The 25828-nt window shown below is 54.1% G+C and overlaps 1 protein-coding gene across 4 annotated transcripts in view; it reads right to left on the bottom strand.

Annotated features, from left to right (window-relative positions):
* Positions 1–25828, bottom strand: part of CLIP2 (CAP-Gly domain containing linker protein 2) — a 76337-nt gene that overhangs the window by 3745 nt on the left and 46764 nt on the right. For 2 of the 4 annotated variants that reach the window (XM_060284650.1, XM_030871976.2), the window contains exons 5-16: positions 25230–25443; positions 24393–24590; positions 23382–23485; positions 21347–21407; positions 15131–15235; positions 12535–13470; positions 10219–10276; positions 7322–7405; positions 6197–6353; positions 4499–4658; positions 2601–2792; positions 2251–2313 (exon numbers count right to left, since the gene is read on the bottom strand). In XM_060284650.1, the coding sequence (XP_060140633.1) occupies positions 2251–2313; positions 2601–2792; positions 4499–4658; positions 6197–6353; positions 7322–7405; positions 10219–10276; positions 12535–13470; positions 15131–15235; positions 21347–21407; positions 23382–23485; positions 24393–24590; positions 25230–25443 (2332 nt within the window). The remainder of the gene's footprint in view (positions 1–2250; positions 2314–2600; positions 2793–4498; positions 4659–6196; positions 6354–7321; positions 7406–10218; positions 10277–12534; positions 13471–15130; positions 15236–21346; positions 21408–23381; positions 23486–24392; positions 24591–25229; positions 25444–25828) is intronic. The other 2 variants (XM_060284652.1, XM_030871980.2) reach the window with 2 other exon arrangements.

Genomic DNA, 25828 nt, shown 5'->3' with positions numbered 1-25828 from the left:
CTAGAGCCCGTGCTCCGCAACAAGAGAAGCCACCGCAGTGAGAAGCCCGTGCACCGCAACAAAGAGTAGCCCCCGCTCACTGCAACTAGAGAAGGCTTGCGTGCAGCAACGAAGACCCAACGCAGCCAATAAATAAATAAATAAATAAATAAATAAATATCAATGTCATAAAAATCAAAGTGAAGCTGAGGAAATGTTCTAGATTCAAGCAGACTAAACAAGTAAACAAGAGACATAACAAGTAAATGCAATGAGCTGACTCAACCTTAGACTGGATCCTGTACTGAGGGGGAAAGAGCTTTGAAGGCACTCCCGGGTCAAGTGAAGAAATTGGGTATGGAGAGTGATTGGATATAAATCTCGTATCAGCATTACATTTGCTGAGATTTTTTTTTTTTTAATTTTTAAAAAATATTTATTTATTTGGTTGTGCAGGGTCTTAGTTGTGGCAGGCGGGCTCCTTAGTTGTAGCTCTCAGCTCCTTAGTTGTGGCACGTGGGCTCCTTTTAGTTGCGGCAGGTGGGCTCCTTAGTTGTGGCACATGGACTCCTTCGTTGTGGCAGGCAGGCTCCTTAGTTGCGGCTCACCAGCTCCTTAGTTGTGGCATGCAAACTCTTAGTTGTGGCAGGCATGTGGGATCTAGTTCCCTGGCCAGAGATCAAACCCAGGCCCCCTGCATTGGGAGCGTGGAGTCTTAACCACTGCACCACCAGGGAAGTCGCTGAGATTGTGAATTGTACTGTGTTTATGTAAAATCATGCCCTTTTTCTCAGGAATACGGACTGAAGTATTAAGGACCATGACTCATGCAATTATACTCAAATGGTTCAGAAGAATACTCCATGCATATAACACACACATCTACACATAGAGAACAAAAGATAAAGCAAATGGGGCAAAAGATTAACAACATGTTATGTTGGGGAAAAGGAGAGCTGATGCTCTAGGTGCTAATTTTATTCTTGCCACTTTTTTGTCAGCTTGAAATTATTTCCAAATAAAAAGTTAATGTCTAAGTGTCAACCATACTTCAATAAAGTTTTTTTTAAAAGTTAATGTGCACACACATCTGCAGACACATACATATACATATAACAATTATTTGCAGGAGTTCTGTTCTACAGAATCACACAGATGCGGAATCAGCAAATACTGAACCATTGCTCCCAGTGGAAATACAAAGTTCCTGCAAACCTCTGGTCTGACATTTTCGTTGATTGATCAATATGTAACCATGTTTCATGTGTGCTTCTGTTTAAAGACACCTCACTGAATATATATTGTTGACTCATTAATAATGAACTCAAGGACAGCAGCGCCGTAACTCATGCCTGAATGAAGCTTCTCTAAAGTACTTTCTGGAAGGCACATTGCAGCCTTCTCGCACTTAGGAACACTAGACAGCTCTTCAGCAAGACACTTGGGGACCATTTTAAACGGCGGAAATCACCAAGAAAAAAAGCATGAAAATGTGAAAAACATGTCACTAAATAGACCGTGAAAAGGACACTTGTTTGCAGAATGAGCTAAACAAGAAGGCAGCACGGTGTTTTGTATGAGCTCAGCTGGGAACATGCATGTCCGGTGATTAAATTTTTTCTCCACTCTGCACAGGTGTCCACGAATGACCAGGAAAGTGCTATGAGTATTGATTTTAGGGTTACAAATAAATGTTACCAAGTAGGTAAGTCTGCACATACGGAATAGTGAGGATTGACTGTACACCCATACACATACACACGTGTACGTGCTTAGCAAAGTTCAGGAAGGATATCACTTAAAAATGCTAACCTTGGTCATCTCTGGGTAGAAGGGCTACTGGTAAGTAATTTTTTTTTTGGCTTCGCTGCGTGTCTTGTGGGATCTCAGTTCCCCAAGCAGGGATTAAACCCAGGCCCATGGCAGTGAAAGCACGGAGTCCTAACCACTGGACTGCCAGGGAATTCCCAGTATTTTCTTCTTTATATATTTTTAATTTTTTTCCCCAAAAGTTGCCCAGTAGGCATGTATTACTTTATAATAAAAGGTTTTCTTTTTTTTTTTTTTGAAAGAGAAACAAGGTTAAAAGAGCAGGATGGTAATTGAATCAAGTTTGACTACATTCTGTGAGCGACCCTATTGTAAAGCCGCTTGCACGATGTATCTGTGTATTTTTGGTGGCTTTTCAAAATTTTTTTCCAGAGAGGTCGGCCTGCACAGGAGGGCCGTGGGAGTGGCAGAGTATCTCCCCGGGGCCAGGGTGCCCCTTACCTCTTGTTTGTGGGCCTTGTCTTGCTGATGGATGCCATTTGCAGAACCGGAATTGCCGGTGGCCTGTAAGAGTCGAGGGCAAGATGCTGAGCAAGGTTCACCAGGCAGCATTTCCTGGCTTGTCCACTAGATGGCGAGGTTTTCCCAACAGGACCATCTCAGGATCCAAACTCTGAGCAGAACCCATCAGAATAGGGGTCCCAGGACACACCCCAGGAAACACAGGCTCTCAGGGCATCTCCACCCTTAGTCTGAGCTCCTCGGGATAAAGCCATGTACCCCTTGGGCTGGGACTCCCGGGGCGCAGGGCGGAGTCTCTCCCCTCAGGACCTGGCTGAGACCCAGCTCACCTGGGACTTTTCGGGGCAGCCCCTCATCGCCTCCATGAGCCTCTCCACCTGCTGAGCCTGGTCCAGCGCGTCCCGCAGGGCATCCTCTGTGCTCATCAGCTGGTGCTGCAGCCGCAGGAGCTCCGGTGACGAGCACGAGGACGGCTCAATGAGGGAGTAGCGCCTCTGATCCGACAGGGACTTCTCTTTGTCCTGGAAGCAGTAGGAGAGAGGAAGAGCGTGTGCATGCGTGTACGTGTTGCAGGAGGGTGGTCTCTCCTTTAGGCCGGAAACTCATGTGTCCCGCCTCATCTCTGGGTCAGGCCTGAGAATCACCAAGATGCCCCTCAGGCCTCCCTCCCTCACCTAAGGGTCCTCTCTGAAGCATCTTCCTTGGCCCCCGCCCTGAATTCCCAGGCTCTGTCAGATGCTCCACATTCTTCAGGTCCCCAAACCCAGGACCCCTCCTCCCCCTCTTTCTTTCTTGCACCCCCCCGCCTCCCTCCACACTGTTTATGTGGGTCCCTCCTCTTCACCTCTAGACCTACAGCCTCATCCCCGAACCTCTCCTCAGAACCCTCCCCTGCCCCAACAGGACATGGCTTCCCCTCCCTTCCAAGTGCTCTGCAGCTGACCCCGCCCACCGTGGTACCTGGAGATGCACCTGCCTTGTGGGCAGACCAGCCTCCTCACTCCCACACGAAGCTTCCCTGCACTGCCCTCCCTGGGCCGGTGCTTCCAGGGTCCTTCTGCTCTGCTCTGACCCTCTACCCAAACCTCCCCCTCCACCCAAACCTTCCTCGTTCCGGAGGTTTTCTAACCACGAAGCCCGTGTGTAGTTCTCCCAGGGGGGCAGCTCCGTGGCACTGAGGACAGTGCAGGGGGACATGGGAGAGGCTTTCCTAGGGTAAGGGGCAGCCAGTCACGTGTAAATTTGACCAGCTTGTGGCCCACGGAGACAGTCAGCGTGGCTCTGCCCCCTCCACGCGGCCCTGGGAAAGACTTGGAATCAGAGCTCCCAAATCCACACCAGCCTCGGGGCCTTGGCTTCTGAGTTACGCCCAGGCTCACAGTACCACGAGGACCACGTGTAACCAACCCCCTGCTGGCCAGACCTGCCAGGACTGAAAGGCCACAGGGCGGCTGGGCCCGGTGGTCCCCACACACACAGTTGGGTGCAGCCAGATTGATACCCTTCTCCCTTAACCCTGTAGGCCCAGGGCTGCTTCCATGGCTGCAGGACCCTCTTCTCCTTCCATCTCCTCCAGCGTGGCTGAGCCTGTGTGGCTGGGTGGGAGGGCAGCGAGGGGCTTTGGAGCAGCTTCCCCTGACAGCAATCCTGTCCTCCCAGACCCTATCTTGTCAACGTTCTGGAGTTGACCAGGCCCAGGAACCGGCCACAGGCTCGTCCTGAAGGTTGACCACAGGGGGATGGAGTGGGATGGTTCCGTCCTGTGCTACCAGCATCCCTCGCCTACCGCACCCCCACCTCTGGAGACTCTGCTCAGTCAGGCCCCTGTTCCCCTCTCCTTCCTGAGGTGGATGCATGAATCGCCACTGTTGGACCCTGAACAAGGAGCTGGTTTCTGGTTGATTACTTCTCCGGATGGTGAGCTCACCACCTGCCGGTAGCCCATCCCACCTCTGGACTGGTGAGATTCTTAGGAAGTCTTCCTCTGCACTGCATCACCCAGACGGACACACAGCCAACCACAATATCTACAAAAGGGGCCGCCCACGGCCCTTCACCAGGTACCTCGCTGACCCTGCCTGTGGTTCTAGGGGATTTTGAACGCTCCCTGTGACTTGGCTATCCCTGGGGTGGCTCCAGGAGGTCACCAGTCTCCATGGCTGACAGCAGATAGCCCCAGCCCCTCCCTGGTGTCTGCCATCCCGAGGCCGCCCCCTTCCCCACGTACCAGCCCGGTCAGCTGTTCCCGCAGGCCCCGGATGTCGTCCTTGAGTTTCTGCTCCTTGATCCGCCACTCGGCCTTGTGGACCTCGCGGCTCAGGTCCCTCTCAGGCCCTGGGGAGTGGCGATTGGCCTCCAGAAGCAACACACGCAGTTCGTTCAGGCTCCTGGAGGGGGCGGGGGGCGCACAGAACACCTGCACTCAGATGGGCCCCTCCCCTCCCGTGCTCCGCAATTTGCCAAGTGCCTGGAGACTGGCCACCCTGAAGGGGGACGCTGGCTACTAAGACAGCACCTGTGCCAGGAGGGGCCAGAGAGGAAATACAAGGCCCGAAACCATCCAACCACAACCCGAGAGGGGCCAGGATTCGGGGATGGTACGGCCAAGAGGACTTAGCCTTTCTTAGGATGATTTTGAAGTTTTTTTTAAAAAAGAGAATATTTGGAAGTTTGGGATTAGCAGATGCAAACTATTATATAGAGAATAGATAAACAACAAGGTCCTACTGTAGAGCACAGGGAACTATATTCAATATCCTGTGATAAACCATAATGGAAAAGAATATGAAAAAGAATGTATATGCATGTATAACTGAATCACTTTGCTGTACAGCAGAAACTAACACAACATTGTAAATCAACTATACTTCCATAAAATAAATTTTAAAAAGAGAATATAGTATTTGTTTAATTAAAAACTAAATAATAGAGAAGTAGAAATATAATGTACATATGAAACTTATATAATGTTATAAATCAATGTTATCTCAAATTAAAAAATAATAATAAAGTTAAATTAAAAAAACATTTATCCAAGAGAGCTAGCTCACGTGGCAAGACATTTTAAATGCCTGATGTCAAATAAGTTTTATTTCCTATGTCAACTTAATCAACTGGCAGTAGCTACCTGGAGTACTGTGGTGAGAATGATTCTGGGCTTTGCAGAAAAAGAGTGCAGTGATCAAGTAGCAATGTTTTCCATGGGCACAGCACGGGAGAAAAGGACACACACCTTCTAAGCTCTTTCCCTTGCTTGCATCTACTATAGAGGAGGGGAAAACTCCCTCTCTAGGTGGCCATGGGTAGTTGAGAACAAAATGGAAGTCTGCTGGCACTGACCCTTTCCCTTTCCTCCTTCTTCCTGCTAGGAATGATGGCTCCTGATGGCTGGAGCTTCAGCAGCCACCTTGCAACCATGAGGGAGAGTCTAGCAGAACCCAAGAGAACAAAGGTGTTGGCACTGATATCTTGAGCCACTGAACCAAATGCCAGCTACAGCTACCTCCAGATTTCTTGTTATGTGAGGAAAATAAATCTCTACTTATTTAATCTGCTGATCTCCCACTCCCATCCTAAGTACCACAGAAGCATGGAGGAGCTCACAGTGGCCTACATCAACCAAGAAGAGCTTCAAGGAAGAGGTGGTGGGAATCCTCAATAATTTTTAAGAGTTTCAAGGTGTCCCTGGGCCCAGGATGCTTGGGAACCACTAAGCTTTCCTATAACCTCTGCTTGGAGAACTGTGTTAAGAAGGATTCTGATGCTTCATCGGAGCTTAGCAGTGCACAGTATGGTGATCATCGGTGATGCCAGCCATCTGTCCACCGGGTCTATCCCTGCCCCGCCTCGGGAGAAGACTGGCTAATATTAACTGGGTGGAGTGAGGGTCAGGCAGGTCTGAACACACAGCCCACGGCTGACTCACCGCTCCTTCCTGAGCAGCTCCTGGCTGATGAGAACCAGCTGGCCCGAGGCATCATGGGTCTTCCGGGACACGGCCTCCAGCTCCACCTCCAAGCGCCGCTTCTCCTTCTGGAGGGCGTCCACCTTCTTCTCTCCCGACCTGCACTTGCTCTCCAGTGCTAAGGGCCAGCCGGCAGGGTAAGGAGGGAGAGCGCTGGGATCACCGTGGGAATCTATCCCACCTGGGGGCCAAGGCCCGGGCAGGGAGCAGGTTTCCCAGGGGTCACAGGGACACACTTCACTGAGTGGGCCTCTCTCGTCCTGTAGGGCCAGGCAGCGAGGGGCCGAGAAGAGCTACTACGAAAAGCAGACCAAAGCTCCCACACAGTAGCTGGGCCCTCTGGTGTCAGGAAAGCAGTCCACCCTTCCCGAGACAGGGCCCGGGTACGTACACTGTTGCCTGCACAAGGAAAAGCTAAAACTTCACCTTGGCCCCAGAGGAATCTGAGGTCAACTGACCTTTGTCGGGACCAATTATGCCACGTGAACGTGATGGGAACTGGATAGGAGTGGGGGTGGGAACCATTTCCCAGGATGGGGGCCGTCTCATGGACACCACCAATGGCATTCTGGCGGACAAGAAGCAGGGCCAGTTTGTCACCAGGTCACAAATTCCAGACCCCCCCCCCCCCGTCTCTCCCTAGTCTCCCCTCTGGCCTCATTCTCCCTGTGCCTTGCTTTCTGCTGTGGCCGAAGACCTTCTGCCTGATTCTGAAATCCTGGTATTTCTTCTAGGGGCTGGTGCACAAATACTGTATCAAAAGGTAGAGAGACTGAAACCCAAGGGTCTTCAAGCCCAGAAAGTGATAACTAGTGATGCAATTTCAGAACACAGAGAACACAGACCTGGCTCTGAGGAGAGAAGCTGGCTAGGGCCCCCAATTATATTATGGACCGAGTGTGGGCTACTGCTCCCCATTCACTGCTGTCCAGGTGGAAGCCCAGTGCATGGGAACTGGGCCAGGCCGCCTTCTCCTCAAGGCAGAGTGGGGGAGGGCACCCTGACGCAGTACCACCCACCCCCTGCTGGACTGGCACACGGCCCGAAGAAAGCTCCCCGCATCTGCCTTGAAGGAGGGAGACTTACCACTTACTTGGGCCCTGAGCGTCTCGGTCTGGGATGTTAAGGCTGTCACCTCTTTGTCCCTCTTGTTCAGCTTGTCCTGCAGGCCTGGGGTGAAGGGAGAGATGAGGGGCCATCAATACTCCAAGGCCGACACTGCGGTCCAGTGGGTGAGGGGGTGCCCCTTCCATCAAAACCCTAAAATGGGGCCACACTTGGCCTCAAGAGTCCAAGTTCTTCCTCATTCCAGTGGTCCCTCTGGGTAACCCACCCTGAAGAAGAGGCACCAATACTGTGTGGTCTTGGGCAACTTAACTCTCAAGGGTCTCAGCTTCCTCAAGTGAAGAATGGGGATAGTAATGGTGCCCAGGTCACTTGGCCATGTGCGTTCAATACTGGACAGCCTCAGAACAGTCATGAAAAAGATTCACGGAAAGTGCTAGAAAGGTATTAACTTTCTGTAAGTCAATTTATAAATTTGACATGATACCAATAAAAACACCATCAAGATTGTAATTTTTGTGGAACTAGATAAACTGATTCTAAAATCGCTTGGAAAAAATAAGCAAGGCTAGCCAAGAGAGTCTGGCAAAAAACTTCTTCAGAGAGTTAAACACACAATTACTATATGACTTAACAATTCTGCTCCTAAGTATATACCCCAAAGAGCTGAAAACAGGTACTCAACAAGTACCTGCGCATGCAGCACTATTCACAATAGCCAAAAGGTGGAAGCAACCCAAATGCCCAGCGACAGGTGAATGGATAAGCAAAATGTGGTGATGCGTACGATGCCAACATGACTCAGCTATAAACAGGAATGAAACACTGACATGTGCTATAGCGCAGATGAATCTTGAATATATTATGCCTAGTGAAATAAACCAGACATAAAAGGCCACATATTGTATGGTTCTATCTATATGAAACATCAAGAATGGGCAAATCCACAGAGACAGAAAGCAGATTAGCAGTTGTCAGCAGCTGCAGCGAGGAGAAAATAGACAGTGACTGATAATGTACATGCGGCTTCCTTTTGGAGTGATGAAAATGTTTGGGAACTAGATAGAGGAGGTGGTTGCACAACATTGTGAATGTATTAACGCCCCTGAATTGTTTGCTTCAAAATGGTTAATTTTATTTTACGTTAATTTTGTCTCGATTAAAAAAAAAAAAGAAGAATGGCTGAGAGAATTTTGGAAAAGCAGAACAGGAAGACTAGCCCTGCCAGTAACTGAAATATAAACAAAGCTTCAAAACACTGTAGAAATGGCACATGAAGAGACAGACAAGTCATTGGAAAGGAATCGAAAGTCTAGAAATACAGCCAATTACCCGATGGAATTTAAAGATGGTAAATATGGTTAATTCAAATCAGTGGAGGCAGGAGATGAGGTTTTCAAAAATGGTACTGGCATAAGTGGGTACTCTTAGGAAAAAAAATAAAATGGATCCTTACCTCACACCTTATAGAAGAGAGAATTCTAGATGGATCAGAGATTTAAACATAGAAAATGGAACTTAAAAGGTACTAGAGGAAACCACGGAATACATTTTAAAAATAATAAACCCAGGATCCCAAAAAGAAAAGACCTATGTTTAAAAATCTGCACGGCAACCACCACCCAAAGAAGAGTCAAAAGACAAACCACAAACGGGGCGAAAATGTTTGCAAAGTCATATATAAGTAGTTTCTAAAAATCAACAAAAAGATCAATAACCCAACAGGGAAAAAAATGGGCAAAGGATGTAAGGAGAAATGGCAATAGAGTGTCACTCACAGTAAGGGAAAGGCAAGTTGAAGCTACAGCGGGTAACATCTTTTACAGCTGAGATAGGCAAAGATCACAGAGTTTGATGAAATATTTTGTTGGTGAAGCTCGTGGGGAAACATACTTTCAACCAGAGCCGGTGGGAGTTAAAATGGGTTGAGCGCTTCCCTGGTGGCACAGTGGTTGACAGTCCGCCTGCCGATGCAGGGGACACGGGTTCGTGCCCCGGTCCAGGAAGATCCCACATGCCATGGAGCAGCTGGGCCCATGAGCCATGGCCGCTGAGCCTGCGTGTCCGGAGCCTGTGCTCCGCAACGGGAGAGGCCACAACAGTGAGAGGCCCGCATACAGCAAAAAAAAAAAAAAAATGAGTTGAGCCTTGGGAATTCCCTGGCAGTCCAGTGGTTAGGACTCTGCGCTTTCACTGCTGATGGCCCGGGTTGAGCCTGATGGAGGGCAAGGTAATTTCCTGCAGCAGGGTTTGTAACGGACAAAAACTGGAAACAACCCGTGATCCATCAGCGAAGTACACGATGGTAGCTCCACACGATGGAATACTCTACACCATACAAAGGAATGTGGAGACAGGGAGCAGTCTCCAAGATACAATATTAAATGGGCAAAAAGAAGTAAGGGGCCCGAAGGAGTTCCCTCGTGGGCTAGTGGTTAGGACTCCACACTTTCACTGCCGTGGCCCGGGTTCAATCCCTGGTCAGGGAACTGAGATCCCGCAAACCGCACGGCGTGGCCAAAAAAAAGAGTAAGGGGCCCGAATAGTGTGGGAAGTGTGGCACCATCTGTGTCTGTGCTTGTATGTGCATAAAACATCTCTGGAAGAGAGACATGAGTTGGCCAACGTTGTGCCTTTACGGAGGGAACTAGGTAGGGGATAGAGGATGCTTCACCATATGCCCTGTGAACAATCTGAAGTTTATACCTATTTTAAAAATAACTAAACCAAACATACAATCACGTTCTCAATAAACTGAGCCTCCGCCCTCCTCCCCTCGTGGGTGAGTGGCTGGTGCACGCAGTAGTGCTCTCACCAATCGGCAGATGATGCAAAGCAAAGCGGGACCCAGCTCAGAGGCGGGACCGCCCAGCCTTTCCCCATAGCCCCGCATCTCATCCGGCCAAGCGGCCACTCACCCTCCACAGTCTCCTTCATCCTCATCTTCTCCCCTGAAATGTCGTTGGACTCAATCATCTGAAAGGAGAGCCTGGTAAGGGGGACACTCGCCTCCCCCTCTCGGCCCTCAGCCCCAGCCAGCCCACCTCTCCCCAATTCAAGGAGACTTTCAGGGGCTCGAAGAAGCAGGGGGCACAGACGTCCTTGGGCTAGCTTCCCTGACAAGAGGACCCCCTCTGCTCCCAGGGCCCCGGAAGGCTGTTTACGTAGCTTCCACGTGATCACCTCCTAACCTTTCCTTCGTGCAAACGCCTATTATATTAAACAGATGTCTGCTTCCCTGGGATGCCTACAGAGATTGGTCCTGGGACTCTGTCTCCACCATCATCCAGAGGCAAGACTCCCGGCCTTGGTTCCCATCCATAAAGCAAGAATGGACCGCCATGGGGCAGCGTGTGCAGGGCACGCACCGGGGTCGGCTCCCGGAGGGACTTCAAGAAATGCTACTTCTTTTCTAACACATCTTTAAAAAAAAATAAATCCGGAAGCCAAAGAAGAAAAGATCAACCAAGGGAAAAAAAAAATCTGCGTGGCAAACATCAGCACGCTCCTTGCTGCCTTTCGGTGGAAGTTTCTGGACTCCTGCCCAAGCTGGCTGTCCCCCGAGCCTGCAGTTTGCGATTCGACACTGCAAACCCGGGCAGCACAGAGCTGAGCAGGCAGTCACCTCCATCCACCTGCCCCTCATACTTCTGCTCATACATCCCAAGCCCTGCTTTAATCTCAGTTTGTTGCGATTAACTAAGCTTCCTAGATCTTTATTTACACACACTGCAGGGAAAATGAGGCACACACTAAAATTTTTCCAAATTCCTATACTTACTACACGAGACCCAAAAACTGAGTTGTCCCTGGACTTGAACCTTTGAATCTGGGAGGCATGTGGGTCCAGACCAAGTCCCCACGTGTGTGGAAATCAAGAGATGGGCATTCCTGAGATCACCACCCACTCCTTGGCTTGAGGTCTGTGACTGAGGGGCAGCAGGCCGTCCTGTGGAACCACAGCAGCCCCAAACCTCCCCTGCTAAGGAGTCCAGGTCCTGGGGTCCCAGGCCTGACCCTCCTTGCCTGAGCAGCCAATCAGGTCATGCGTACACAGCTAACCTGAGGATCTTCCTTTTCTCTCTGCCCAGCATCCTGGGAGAGCACTTGCTGGTCCCTCCCTGGGAGAAGGGGGCAGAAAGGCCGGTGCAGTGGGACCTCAAGGTGTGACACGGGCAGAGCTCCTTTTACAAAAAAGGCACCTCCTGTACGTGGAACTCCTGAATACTTGTGGCTCAATTGTTAAATGCTGGTTTAAGTGTACAAAGGGAACCAGAAGCTCAGGAACCCCCAAGGCTAATAAAAAGGCAACGATCTTGCCGCTAGCTGTCCTATCATGTAAGATTTGACTTTGTCATCCCGGGCACCCTCTGCTGGCCCTTAGGCAGTGGGGCTGGACACAAGCTCTGCCACTGATGGACAAGAAAACCTGGGAAAGGTACTCTGCCTCGGAATCTCAGTTTGCTCATCTGTGAAACGAAGCCTATATGGACCTTGAAGGAGTCCAGGTGAGACAGGGCATCACAGGGCCTGCACCCGGTGTGCTGCCCAGAGCCACTCATAAGGCCCTTCCTGCCCCTGCTGGAGCACACGCCCAGGCTACCCGGGGTCTTGGCCTCCCCAGCATGCTCAGCTGGGACTTCTAGATTTGGAGCAAAGCTGATTCCAATGGCAGCAGCCTCTCCAGGGTCCCGCTCCAGGGACCAGCCCACTCTTGGGAAAGCGGCTGCTGAACTGTTTGCTCAGTCTCATCAGGACCAGCAGGTAGGGGGCCGCCCTCGGGTCCCCCAGGTCGGTGCTCGCCTCGGAGATGGGCAGGGTTTGCCCTCCACATGTCTGCCAGCCCAGTGCCAGAGCATCTGGTACTGGTGCCTTGGGGAGGCCCAGGAGCCTGCACAGGAGGACGTGTCTGGGGACTGGGAAGAAGGCTGTTCCCTGTGCCTAGATACACATCTCTCCAGGCCTGGCCTGTGGGGACCCAGCCAGGTCAGCTCAGACCGCCTTGGGGCCCCACAGTCACCCGGGCCTGCTGCCCTTCTAATGGAAGGACCTCCTCCTCTGAGCCAGGTGCCCTCCGACCTCGCACGGCGTGCTCCTGGGGGCAACGAGGACGCTTCCCTGGACTGGAAATAAACGGTCAGTAGACGCCTAGACCCTCCCCAGCCAGGCCCTCGAGCCCGGACCGCTGCCGTCCGTGGTCCCCGCACAGCCAGGCAGGAGGGGTGGCCGCCTACGTTGGTGTGCTGGGTCGAACACAGGGACTCGACAGCCTGGAGTCTGTTTTCAGTGACCAGAAGCTTCTCCCGCAGCCTGTCGGCCTCCTGCTTGCTCTGGGCCTCCGAGCGCTGCAGCAGCTCATAGTCTAGCATCTTCTTCTCGGCCAGGGAGATCTGCTCCTTGAGGAACGCAATGGCCTGCGCCTGGCCCCGGTACTCCACGTCCAGCTTCTCCAGCTCGCGCCCCCGCAGCTCGGCGTCGCGGCACCGGTCCTGGGCCTCCTGCAGCTCCAGCCGGTGCTGGCTGGCCTGCACCTCCAGCTGGGCCCGCCAGTGCTGTTGCAGCCCGGCCAGCTCCTCCTGGGCCTCTTGCAGCTTCTGCCGCAGGCCCTCTTTCTCCTTCACGTGCATGGCCGTCTCAATGTCGTGCTTGGCCCGCAAGTTGCCCAGCTCCAGCTGGTGCTCCATCTTGATGCCCTCCATCACGGCCTTCAGCTCCCCGATCTCCTTCTGCTGGGCACCCGGGCTCGAGTTCAGGGTGGCCTTGAGGTCCTCCAGGGACTTCTGGTGGTCCAAGGCCAGCGAGTCCAGCTTGGACTTCCAGTTGTCCATGAGCCCCATGTTCTCGCTGGTGGCCTGCTGGACCTTGGCCTTGAGGTCCACCACCTCCTGTGCATACTTCTCGTTGGCCGCCCGCAGCTTCTCCACCTCCGCCTGGTAGGCCCTCAGCGCCTTCTCGTACTTGTCCCTCAACAGGCCACTCTCCCTCTGGTGCTCCTGGCTGGCGGACAGCAGCCGCTCCCGCAGCCGCAGGGTCTCGGCGGCCTCGGGGTGGTCGGCGGGTGGCGGGCCGGAGTGTAGCAGGCACTGCTGCAGCTCCTGGATCTCCCCGCGCCGCAGGCTCAGCTCCTCCTCCAGCTGCAGCACCCGTGACTTCTCGGCCACCGTGGTCAGCTACCGGGAGAGAGGGAGACCGGGGTCAGCGGGCCGGCTGGAGGGCACGGGGGAAGGCCGTGAGAAGGGAAGGATGCCCCACTCCACCTGAGCGCCGCCCTGCCCACCGCAGCTCCCAGGGAGGCTTCCCCAGCTTGTGTCCCAGTGACTCGGGGACTCCCTGGTCCCCGCTGCTCTAGGCGGTTTGGGAAAAATCGGTGGCGAAAGGAAACCATCTATTTGAGGTTATGGCTTTCTTCAAGTTCATGTTATTTTTAAAGGGCAGACACAACAGAGGGAATTCCGTACTATCCTGCTCTAGAAAAGTTCCAGCCGGAACGAGCTGATTCACAGAGAGGCCTTTTGGAGGGGGTGGCCAAAGAAGGGTCCGGTTTAATGTTTAACGCAGAAGAAAAAAAAAAAAAAGAATGCTCCCAGACCCTCCTTCTGATGGAAAACTCTGAGATCAGAGGCTCCGCCCGCCAGAAACCTACTTCGACCGTGTCAGTGATCACAGGTTTGGGTGCAATATATTTGAAAGTTTTAAATCTTTTACAAGCTTAAGAAATTTGTTTCTGAAGGTGACCTTTACTTCAATAAACCTGCTTTTGTTTTTCTAATCAGGTTGAACCCTAGAGGAAGATGCCTTGGTGTGGAGGACTCCAGCCTGTCAACCGTGACTGGGTCCGTTTCTTCAAGCAGACTCCGTGTCCATGCATGTGTACTGCACACGCAGTCACCTGGCAAAGGCCAGTGTGTGGACAGGGACCCGTGTGTGTCTCCAGATGCTCACGGGCACACACGTGCTCACTCGTGTACTGAGGCCGACCTGCGGAAGCCAACGGTCGCCCACCCCACACCCACAGCCTGTGTTCGGTGGTTCTCCCCAAGCTCTGCTCTGCGGCTGCTTAACTCCACGGCCGGGGGAACTGCAGCTGGGCTGCCCGCTGGGCTGACCAGCTGTTTGGATGTGTGCCTGCCTGGGGGCCCAGCCCCCGGGGCACGCATGATGGGCGTGGAGGGGCTCGCAGGGTCTGGAGACTGGACTCAGACCCATGCCCTGGGAATCAGGGGGGACTTCACTCCCACGCAGAGCTCTCCCTGGCCCAGGAACCACTCCCACCCTGGGGCTGACACCGAGTCTCATGCCCTGGGAACACCCCACTCCCTCGAAGGCCCACCACTGCCCCAGGTCCTTCAGGTTGGCCCCTCACGGCATTCTATTTAAGACCCTCCAGGCTAAAGAATTCACAGTTAAAGGACCCACAGTCTCCCAACCTCTGCCTTCCCCAGCCTGGGGAGAAGGGAGGCATGGATAGGTTGGCCACAGAAGGGGCAGAATGTTCCCAAGAGCCCCCGATTTCTGAAGATGACAAAGCACGGTCATGGCAATGCAGTGGTGGGGGGGGGCGGGGGGAGGCTCGCACAGAACGCTCCCAGCCAGTGGGTCCACGAGCTGGGGAGCAAAGTCCCAGAGAACCAAGACCCCCTCCTCTCAACAAGCACCACATGGCCACGGAGCAGAGAAGCACGTTCCTAAACCTCCCTAGAAGGGGCGCAAAAGGAAAGAAAAAAAAAAAAGTGAGGAGAGCGGCCAGAGAGAGAGAAAATAATAAAAACAGGGCAGCTGAAGGGGCGTCAGCAGGCGAAGGCGCTGGTGGCAGGAGGTGGCGGCGGTTACCCTGTTGTCGGCTAATTCTCGGAGCAGCCGCTCGGCCTGCGCCTTCTCCAGTAGCAGGTGTTTCTCCAGCTCGCCAATGCGCGCGTGCTCCAGCTGCGTCTGGGTCTGGTCCACCCGGGGCGGGTGGCGAGGTGGGGACAGGAGAGAGGGGCACAGGGACAGGAAGCCGGAGGAAGAGAGAAAAAGAGAGAGAGAGGCAGGTCATCTTCTGTGCACAAGGCAGGAGAGCAGGTGAAGGAAAGAGAGGAGGTCTGGGGAGGCGGGGCGGGGTGGGCCTGCTGCCCGCCCCTCACTGTGTCCCCGCTGGGTGTGTTTAAGGGCAGAGCACAGACTGCAGTAACCCTGCCCAAGCCGGCCCCTGGAAGGGGCAACAACGGGCACCTGGATCCCTTCTGTCACCCCCAGGTGGCCCTTCCCCTTGCAGCTCCGGGGCAGGAGCCAAAGCCTACTCCCCCCGCCCCATCGGGAAGCCTAGGGCTGTTTCTCATTTTAGGCACAGACTCCTGCACACAGGAAGCCCCCGTAAATGACCCCAGGATTCCTGGCCCCCAGGCCTGTCTTAAAGGTCAAAGAACCGACTGAACGGGAGGTTTTCAAATATACCCATACGGTCAGGATTCTCCCGGCCAGGCCTCCTTAGCGGAGGCTGGACTAGGCCTCCCACCGCCCTGCCCCAAACCCGGCCCCAGCACTGCCCACTCCCCAGGCCCTGCCGAGGACGCCCGGCCTCCCGAAAGCACAAGAGCACTTTTGTCCCTGCCTCACAACACCCGCTTCACACACCGACAAAGCCCGACATTCTCCGGGCATCCAGGCTGGCATTTGCATTTCCCCTAAGAGATCTGTGAGGGCAGCAGAAGGCTGAAGGCCCAGGGCATCCAGAGGGGTCTGGACACCAAGCTCTCCATAGGGAGAAGCCAGGGTGCTCTGTCTGCATCCTCCCGCGCATCCCATCATCACCAAGGAGGGACGAGGTGAGAGCAAATCTGAGCGGCAGTTCAGGAGAGGCAGGGCTTAGCACCGTAGCCTGTTGTGTGAAAACCAAGAATACGCCCGACACGGGCAAGGGTAATGGTGACGGTGCAGACTCACAGTACCGTCCCAGAAATACTCGTGCAGTTCACCAAGAGCTACAGAGACCTTTATGTCCTCTGGCCCGTGATCGTATTCCTGTGAATTCTCCTAAAGGAACAAATGCCTCTTCTCGCTCTCCCCCCAAGAGGGCAGCATGCCCCAGTGCTAAAATACAGCCCTGCTCAGTCTCTTCCAGAAAATTACAGGCTGAAGATGGTGCCTCAACCCCAGCCTTGCAGGGGCCGTGTCACCTTGCTCCTTCTCCTCTGATGACAGGCACAGCGACCCTGCCCAGGACCCGCACTTACACAGAGCCTGATCACAAACACCATACCTGTGGCCCCGAGGGCAAGAAAAGCCTCCAGCTTCACAAGTTCATGGGCAACTTCATTTGGTAGCCCCTCCAAAAGGACCCTTCACTCTCACTTTCAGAACTCCCGGCCTCCTGGTCCATGGGGGCGCAGGAGAACCCATAGGAGCTTGGGGCGGGGGGAGAGCCCCTGAAGCCTAGATTTTAGGTGAGATGGACGACCTGGGAGGATGTAATTTCTGTCTCACGTGCCAACTTTAGAACCCAAGCCCCGCCCCCTCGCACACACACACACGGGGTATCTCGGTTATCTCCCTATCTCACGGCGGCCACTCCAGGGGAACACCTCAGGCTCAGAATCATCCAGCAACTTGAGGCAGCAGGAGGCCTAAACCTCAGACTCCCAGGTTCTAGAGCCAGGGCCTCCCCACCCCCAAACCAGCCTGACTCCACAGAGCGGAGACACAGACTTCCAGCAGCAACACCGAGCAGTGACGGAAGCTCCTGAAATGGGGGACTCCCTGTGTCCCTGGCCCCGTCCAAATCCCAGAAGCTCGGTGAAGCCTGGCCTGAGCCCTTGACCTACAGCTTTCCCCCTTCTCCTTGCACGCACGGTGTCTACCCCACTCCAAAGCACGAAGTTACTGCCTTGGGACACCCCTCGGATAACAGAAAGCTGCTATTATTAATTGGGGAGGAGTCTCCCCAACTGCACCAGTGGCTCCTGAAGGCCAGAGGCACGTCGCCCCTCTTAATCTCCCTCCAGGCCTTGAGCTGCACAGCCAGTTCTCAACAAATAGCTGATTCTGAGTTCTGACTCTTCCCCTTACAATGGGCGTTCCCATGCCAAGGAAAAAAAAACACCGAGGCGCTATTTAATTCACAGAACAGTAACACAAATCCCCTGGATGATAAAACAACAGCAAAACTCCAGTATCTTCAAGTCTAAGGTAGCTGCCTGACGTCCCCACCAGGGGGGCAGCAGGGAGTGGCACACGTTTTCATGAGGCAACATGAGGCCACACCCATTCAAGAACCACAAAACATGTCCCCGGCCTGTTTTCCAGAAGCATCTCACCATGCTGTGCCCTGCTCTGGCATCAGGGACAGGAAGGAGCACAAGACAGACAGGGACCCCCCAAGGGGCTTACATCTGGGGAGGGATGCAAACAATACGTGACCAGTGAGGACCATTTCAGACTGTGACTTGGCCTAGGAACAGAGCAAGGAGGATGACGCAAAATCAAGGAGGCAGAGAAGGGCCCTCTGAGAAATACAATTCAAGGGGAGACCTGCAGGAAAAGCAGGAACCGGCTGACCAGGGCAGGGGTGGAGGAGAAACAAGGAACCAGCGCGTGCAGCAGCTCAGACAGAGCATGGGGTGTTCTAGCTCAGACAGGAGCCCCACATACCTGGAGCAGGGCTGGATCCCCAGGGTCGTCCCTGGGCTACAGAGCCCGGCTTTTATCTAGAGTTGCGCCACCAGATGTGTGAGCAGGGAAGGGGCAGGATCTGATTTATGTTTTCAAGAGATTTGGTCATAGGCTGTCTGCAGTTTGCTTCAGAATAACCTGAGACAGGGCTGCGGATGGCGGTGAAACAAGAGTGGCCAGGAGCTGATCATTGTTGAAGCTGGGCGATGGGTAAATGGAAGTGCATCACACCATCCTCTCTACTTATGTTAAAATTTTTTCCCACGTTAAAAAATTTTGAAGATTCTTTTTGAAGGCTATCTGGCTTCAGTGTGGAACAAGAGAGGAAACACAGGGGCCAAACAGAGGGGTAACTTGTCCCAGGTCACCCACTGTGACCTGGTCCAGGAAGGTGGCGGCGGGGATGAAGACAATTTTAGAGGCAAGGTCAAGTGGGTTTCTGATGGAAGGATGAGGGAAGGAGAAGGTTCAAGATGAATTTTAGCTGCGGGGCCTGAGCAACCGTGTGGACTGTGGGGCCAATTACTGAGATGGGAAGGATAAGGGAGGTGCGGGGTGAAGGGGAGGCAGGAACAAACGGAGAGATCTGTCTGGGGCACGTTACACGTGGGGGGTGCTGTCCTGGGCTGAAGAGCATCTCCCCAAATTTCATGTCCACCTGGAACCTCAGAATGTGACCTCGTTTTGAATAGGGTCTTTGCACATGGAAGTAGTTACGATGACGTCATACTGGGTTAAGGTGGGTCTGATGACTAGTGTCCTTATGAGAAGGTCACGGGAAGAGACACAGGAACACACAGGGAGGAAGGCCACGTGACGACAGAGGCAGTGATGCGGCGACAAGCCGAGGAACCCCAGTGGCTGCCAGCCATCCTACCAGAGCTGGGAGAGAGGCATGGGACTGGCCGTGTCCACACCTTGATTTCAGACTTGTGGCCTCCAGCACCGTGAGAGCATAGATGTGTGCTGTCTGAAGCCACTGAACTGTGGTAGTTTCTTCCTGAAGCCCCGGGAACTACTACAAGTAGCTGCCACTTGCTCTTCCTGGAGGGGATGTCCAGTGGGTATACTGGCGCGGAGCTCAGGGGAGGAATCGTGGGCTTATAAAGGGCATTAATGCCACAGACTGGACGCTCTCAGGGAGAGTGTAGACTGAGACTGAGCCCCTGGACAGGCCAACATTCAAGGTCAGGAAGGAGGTGAGAGGTTGGAATGGGGCACCTTGCGTAGCTGGGGGAGTGAGGACAGGAGAAGGACAAGCAGAGAACTGGGGTGACATAGCTGGAGGGGGACCAGAAACTCAAGGATGTATTCTGGGTTTTATTTTTGACTTTTAAGACGGGTGAGGATGAGAGGGACTTTTGCCTTCTGGTTACCATGAATATAGTCAAAATAAAAACAGCAGCAACGGGGCTCCACTGCCCTTGGACTGAATTAGCTGTCTGTCACTGTCTGTCCCACCCCCACGCCTCTCCCAGCCAAGGCTGATTGGATCTGGGCTGGACACCTGATCCAAAGCCAGCCAGCCCATTGGCTAGCCTGGGGCCAATCAGATTCTCCCAAGAGGACAGCTGGGAGATAGTGGGTGCTGAAGGCTGGGCGGATCCAGGAGGATGGGTGTCGGGGAGAAGGGAGCAGATGTGCCAGGAGACTTGCAGACACGGTGACAGACAGACTGACCATGAGTCATGAGAAGAGGGAGGCCCCTCAGTGGGGGAGAATAGGCTCCATTTCTGATGCTGTTCCTCCTTCTGGTTCCCTGAACTGCCTGCCATTGGGGCTGTGAGACTTCCCTGCAGCCTTTCAGTAACCCCCGGATGACTGGACTTAGCAGGAGGGGTCTCTGTTCTTTGCAAGCACAGGTGCTTTTCCCAGAAGCCCCCCCCGCCCAACCTCTGCAGAAGGGCAGCCGCCCAGCAGGAGAGCCTGCTACACATCACCACATGACCTGCCCCCTTGGCTAAGACGGAAACTTACACTGGAACACCCTGATACCAGGCTGGGGTCCCTACACCAGGCTGTGCCCCAGTATCCATCCTTTAGGCTCAAGCAGCAAAACCTGCCTCAACAGGGGCAGCTGTCCGTGACCCTAGATCACACATGTCTCTCCCTGAGCCGTGGTCATCCAGGGACAGGACAGCCATGTGCACAATTCTGCTGGACGTTGGAAGTCATAGGGGTCTTAACACGGCTTTGTCACAAAATCAGAAACCGTAATTTCCCCTTGGAGCTCAGACATGATCTAGTGCAGTGATTCCCAAAGCATGGTCCCCAGACCAGCATCACCTGGCAACTTGTTAGAAATGCAGATTCTCAGGGCCCACCCAAACCTACCGAACGGCCACTCAGGTCAGGGCCCAGCATTTCGTGTCTGAACACACCCTCTAGGTGATGAATTCTCAAGTCTGAGAATCACTGACCTAGTTCAACCTCCTCATTTTACAGAGGAGCCAACAGAGGCCCAGGGAAAGGAAGAGGCTGCCCAAGGCCAATTAGGGCCAGGACCAGAGTGTGGAGAGGGACTGAACTGACTGCCCCCTGCCCCATCTGACGGTTCTGGGAGTCCTTGTCTTTTGTCACCTCCCAGGGAGCAGGAAGGGTCTCAGTGGAAAGGCACTCCTGCCCACCCAACTGTGAGCAGGCCTAATAAGCCCCGTGGTCTCCAAATGATTTGGTGAGGGGGGCTAGTGTTTGTCTTGGGGGGCAGGGATCCTTAAGTGCTTTACTCATTGATGTGAGCATCCTTCATCCCTCAGCTCAGAAAGGGTGGGTTGGATTGCAGAGTGAGAGTGAAAGGTCCAGACCGCTCGTCCAGGTGCTATAACTGAGGAGGCGCTGTAACTAGCCATTCTTACGGGCTGGATGCAGGAGTCAGGAGTCCTGGGTCCTGGTCCCACTGGCTGCTGACTTGCTCCATGACTGGGAGGGTCCCTTTGCCTTTCTGAGCCTGTTTTCCCGTCTATAAATTCTGTGACTCAACCACAAGCTATTTCCAGCCAAAATTTTACGTGGAATTCAAGATGAACAAAGGGCCCAGGGAACACCTTTAGGGCTACTGCCCAAGAAAGAAGGGATGGGGGAGCCTGGCCACTATGTCCTCAGGCCCAGCTCTGTGGATGCCTTGGGTCCATTCCACCCAGCTGCTGACACAGGAAGCATGGTCCCTCTGGGGCTCCTGGAGCTGAGCCATTCCCACTTCTGACACCTGAGTCTCTCATGACCGCCACCCCCCAACCCCCCCGCCAGGGTATGATCTTTGACCCTTCCCCATTTCTTCCTTGCAATACCCCCGCCCCCTCCCAGGGAGCCCAGAGTTGCTGCCTAGACCTCATGGCCATTTGCCCTTCGAGCGCTGGGCTTGGGGTGCAAGCCTGGGGTGGGGGGGCCTTTGACCATTACCTCCAGGTCTCCCTTGGTGATGGACTCCTCCTCCACTCGGAACTGCAGGTCCTCCACCTTCCTGCAGGGGGAGAGGGGGCTGAGTGAGCATCACCCAGAGGGGTGGGCTTTGCCAAGTCAGCAATAGCAGAGAGAGCCAAGGCCACAGGTGGCCCAAAGTCCACACTCAGATTATGCAGAAGACACTGCCCAGAGCCCCAAGTTCCCGGAAACATCCAGCCCTCCCAATTTACTGATCCATGCTCTACACAGAGAACACTGGCTTCTCTAAAATAGACACTGCTTTGGGAAAGATCCTCAGTGTTCTCCTTACTTGCTGCAAGAAATAAATCCTTCCTTCTGCAAAAAAATTAAAAAAATAAAAAATAAATACACACACACACACACACACACATATAAAATAGGAATGTTTAATGCAGCATCCTTCCCCGCTAGGGTGGTTAAATAAAAAACAGAATGGATAGTAAATGGAGGCACTAACAGCTGTTTTCATCACAGCAGGGAACAGACATGTCGCATGGAACAGTCTGTGGGGAAGGAGGCCAGGTGGGCTTCTTCCCTTACTGACCCCATTCTCATTCCCTCCCCTCAAAATCAGGGCCCAGAGCCCCAGCCCCCACTGCTTGGGCTGCTCCCTGATGTGGAGGGCCCCCAACACCCTGCTTCAAGTGTGGGGCCCACCCTCAAGGAGACACCCACCCACCCCCGAGAGAGCACAGGGAAGAGACACAGGCACATTACAGCTCACAAAGCTGCTACTCCTGGGGCCTCGTGACAGCTCCCAGCAGAGGATGAAACTAAGGCCCAGAAAGGGCCAGTGACCTGCCCAAGGTCACACAGCAAGTGCAGGGCAATGCTGGGACTTGCACCCAGGCCTTCCTGAACACAACTCCCACGACGTCTCAAAGGTCTGTTTTTGTTTGTTGGCGTCAGGCACGTTGCCATGGGAACCAGATGCGTGGGCCCCACCGACCCTCTCAGGCAGATATGAATAAGCCCTCCTGTCTCCAAGCCAGACAGTAACAACAGCTCGTGGAGCACATGCCTCAGCTGAAAGCCCAAAACCAGACCCAAGTCGGGGGGAGGTGGAGGGCTGGGTCTGGGAGGTGCTACTGTGCAGGGGAGCAGAGGAAGCTGCAGAAATCTGTGTGTCAGCAGGAGACAAAGAGAGGCTTCTGGGCTGAGGGAAACCCTTGTCAGGCCCTAGTCAGCTCTGAGTTCCACCAGGTGACCCAGGACCAAGTCAGGCCAGAGTCCCCACACGGAGGGAACACAACTCCCACTTGCCACTGGCAGGACAGCAAGAGCCAGTGGCACCACTAACAGCCTGGTGACCTCAGGCAAGTGCGTTCCCTGCTCTGAGCCTCAGTTTTCTTTTCTGTGACCTGGGGGGCAAAACCTGCCTCCTGGGCTAACTGTGAGCCAGAGAGAGACAGAGCAGGTAAAGCGCCCAGCCCCGGGGCTGAGCCCCAGGCGCAAGGTGTTTCCAGGAGCCTTTTCCTGCTGCTTCTCTGAGCCTCAGTTTCCTGACACATGAAATGGGAATGAAGCTTCAGGACACAGGCTGTGAGCTCCACATGAGGGACCTGATGCAGAAGGGGTGTTCCCTGCGCTGAACTGGGTCACGGGGTGGGGACATCGGATGCACGTCTCCCTAGTGAGAGGTCCCCCCACCCGCCTGGGCGTTCTCATGATGCTGCATGAGCCGAGCTGGGCAGGAACGGTGAACCCCATGTCAGGAAGGAAGACAGTGACGTATGTAGTGTCTCCCATGTGCTCAGTGTCATGCTGGGTGCTTTACTGGAGTTATCTCGTAAGTCCTCCCAACAGCCTGCAGAGATGGGGATCATCACCCCACTTCGCAGATGAGACGACTAAGGCCCGCAGAGCTCATGTCACCAGCCCAGGTGACACAGCCAGTACGTGGTGGAGGCGGGGTTTGTGCCTGCTGGTCCCGAGCCTTGCTTTTCCCGGTCATCCTTAACAAGGATCTGGGAAAGTGTCCCGCCAGGACCAGGACAGGAGCGGCACCTACCTCCTCTCCTCCTCCAGCTGGTTGGACAGGTCCACCTTCTCTTTCCGCACGCTCTCCACCAGCAGCCGGGCCCGTTGCAGCTTCTCCTCTGCCTCTGCAACATACTGGGCCCCAAGCGAGGGCCAGGACAGGGTCAGCCTCCTCCTGGGGACTGGGAGCCAGGTGGCGGAGGGGCGGGTGTGGAGGGGGTGCAAGGAGCCAGGCCTGGAACCCAGCCACCCCTATACTCCCCTGCCAGCCCTAGTCTGACCGGAACCGTGGACCTAGATGTGAGGGAAGAGGGCCGGCTGAGTGCCAGGGACGGGAACCTCAGGTCCACCTGCCCCCAGTCCCTGCCACCTCCCTCAGCCCTTGAGGGTCTAAGACCTATTGTCTTGTCAAGGCCCCTGTCACGGCACACACATGAGCTTGGCCTTAGTAATTCCAGAACCCGAGGGAAGAGTGAGCCTGGCTCCAAATGGGGACAGGGGCCTAGGAGGGAGCTCCCACGTGGGGAACAAGCAGCAGGGAAGGGTAGACACATGACAGCAGCAGAGCCAAGGCTATGGGCAAGGACTTCCTTCCCTGAAACCCAACCAGGAATCAACCTGCTCGAAAGCACGGTCTGAAATGTGGACAGAGGTACCCCAAAAATGTTTACATCAGGATTATTTAGAAAAAGTGAGGAATTGGAAAACAACCTAAACACCAGCAGGGGACAGGCCACGTCAGTAAGGACACGGCCCGCAACAGACGGCCACGCAGTCCTTCAAACGGGGGAGAATTTTCCATGACCTAGAAATCGTGCTCGCACTATAAGAAGTAGGAAAAAGCAGGACACGCAACTTTGTATCGAGGTTCTGGAGGTGGAATGTGGACCTACCACTGGAAGGAAATTCACCAGGAGGATGAGGGGTGTTGGTAACATGCGTCTCAGTTTTCTCTGCTCACTGAGCGTGACTGAGGGACAAGACTGGCCCGAGGAGACCGCTGGTGCCCTCCGGGTGCTCCGTGGCCCTGCCTGCCACCCACCTGCTCATGCTGTGCCTTGAGCAGGGCGATCTCCTTCTCCACCTCACAGATGTGGCTCGTGGCCTTGGCCACCTCAGCCCGCTCCAGGTCCCGTTCAGCCAGCAACTGCTCGATGTGCTGCTGTTTCTCCTTCAGCGCCTCTTGCAAGGCAGTCGTGCCCGAGATCTTGCGGGCATAGCGCGAAGAGGTCTCCGTGAGCTGCAGGAAGGCGTGGGTGCAGGCAGGACTCAGGGATGCGGAGCACCGTCCAGGCAACCCACCACTACCCAGCAAGTGGGGGGCCCAAGTGCCTCAACTCCTGGGGTTCGGTTCCTCCCCTCCCAGGGCCCTAGACACTCTGCCTAGTTATATAGAGGGAATCATGATGTTTGCGATCCAGGGAACTTCCTCTCTCAGGAGAGTCACAGCCCCTGGGGGTCTGCCTCAAGGTGGGCTCTCTCACCTGGGCCACCTTCTCCTGGACTAGGAGGAACCTCCCGTGTAGACAGAGCTCTGCTGGAAGGGCAACCTCACCTTCCCTCCTCACCCAAGGTGGCTGTGCCAGCCTTTCTAAAGCACCTGCCCTGCACCTGTATCACCTGTGTGCACCTGTATTACCTGCCCTGCCTCTGTATGACCCTCTTTAACTCCCAGGGAAGGGCTTAAGCTACTGACAAATCGGTAATATAAAAATAACAATAAATGTAAATGGGTCAATTTCTCTGTTAAAAAATATATACTTTCATCTTTGTTCAAAAACTCCAAACTGACGGATGCCTGGAACCAGAGCAAGTCAGGGGACAACTGGGTCTCTCTGTCCCCGCCCCACTCCCATACACACACCAGGGTATCCCTCACCAGGCCACTGCGGCTGGGCCGGCCCCCCACGGAGGAGGCCACCGAGCTGACAGAGCTGATGGAGGAACTGCTGGGACTGTGGGTCAGTGCCGAGACTCCCATGGCCATGCGCTTGGTCTTCTTGGCCTTGGCTGGGCTGGTGGATGGGAAGCCGATGCGGATTACCTTGTGGATGGGCGCGAAGAGACCAAACTTGGGTGGGCACTGGAAGTACCTGGAGAGGTAGGAGAGACCATGCTGCTGTCACAACCCCACAGCCTGGAGCCTGGCCTGCCTCCCCTACCTCTTCAGAGCCCAGCAGAGAGAGGCTTCTCCTGGGGGACCCATCACCCACACCTTAAGACCAATAGACAGGACTCCCAGAAAGGGAATAGAGGTGAGCAGGGCCTGATGTTCTGCATAGCCATGAACAGCGGTTGGGCATATTTCTGGGGGATGGGGGAATAACAATTACCGAGCACCTGCTCTATGCCAGTCCCTTTACAAAAATGCTCATTTCGATCCCCCAACCCCTCTATTGTTATCCATATTTCACAGATGAGATTTAGGCTCAGAGAGGTTAAGTAACCTGCCCACAGTCAGAGAGCTGGTTAAATGGC

Source organism: Globicephala melas, chromosome 15 (assembly GCF_963455315.2).
Source record: "Globicephala melas chromosome 15, mGloMel1.2, whole genome shotgun sequence".
Taxonomy (NCBI): Eukaryota; Metazoa; Chordata; class Mammalia; order Artiodactyla; family Delphinidae; genus Globicephala; species Globicephala melas.
The sequence above is the reverse complement of the archived record's forward strand: the minus strand, read 5'-3'. Positions and strand labels throughout refer to the sequence as shown.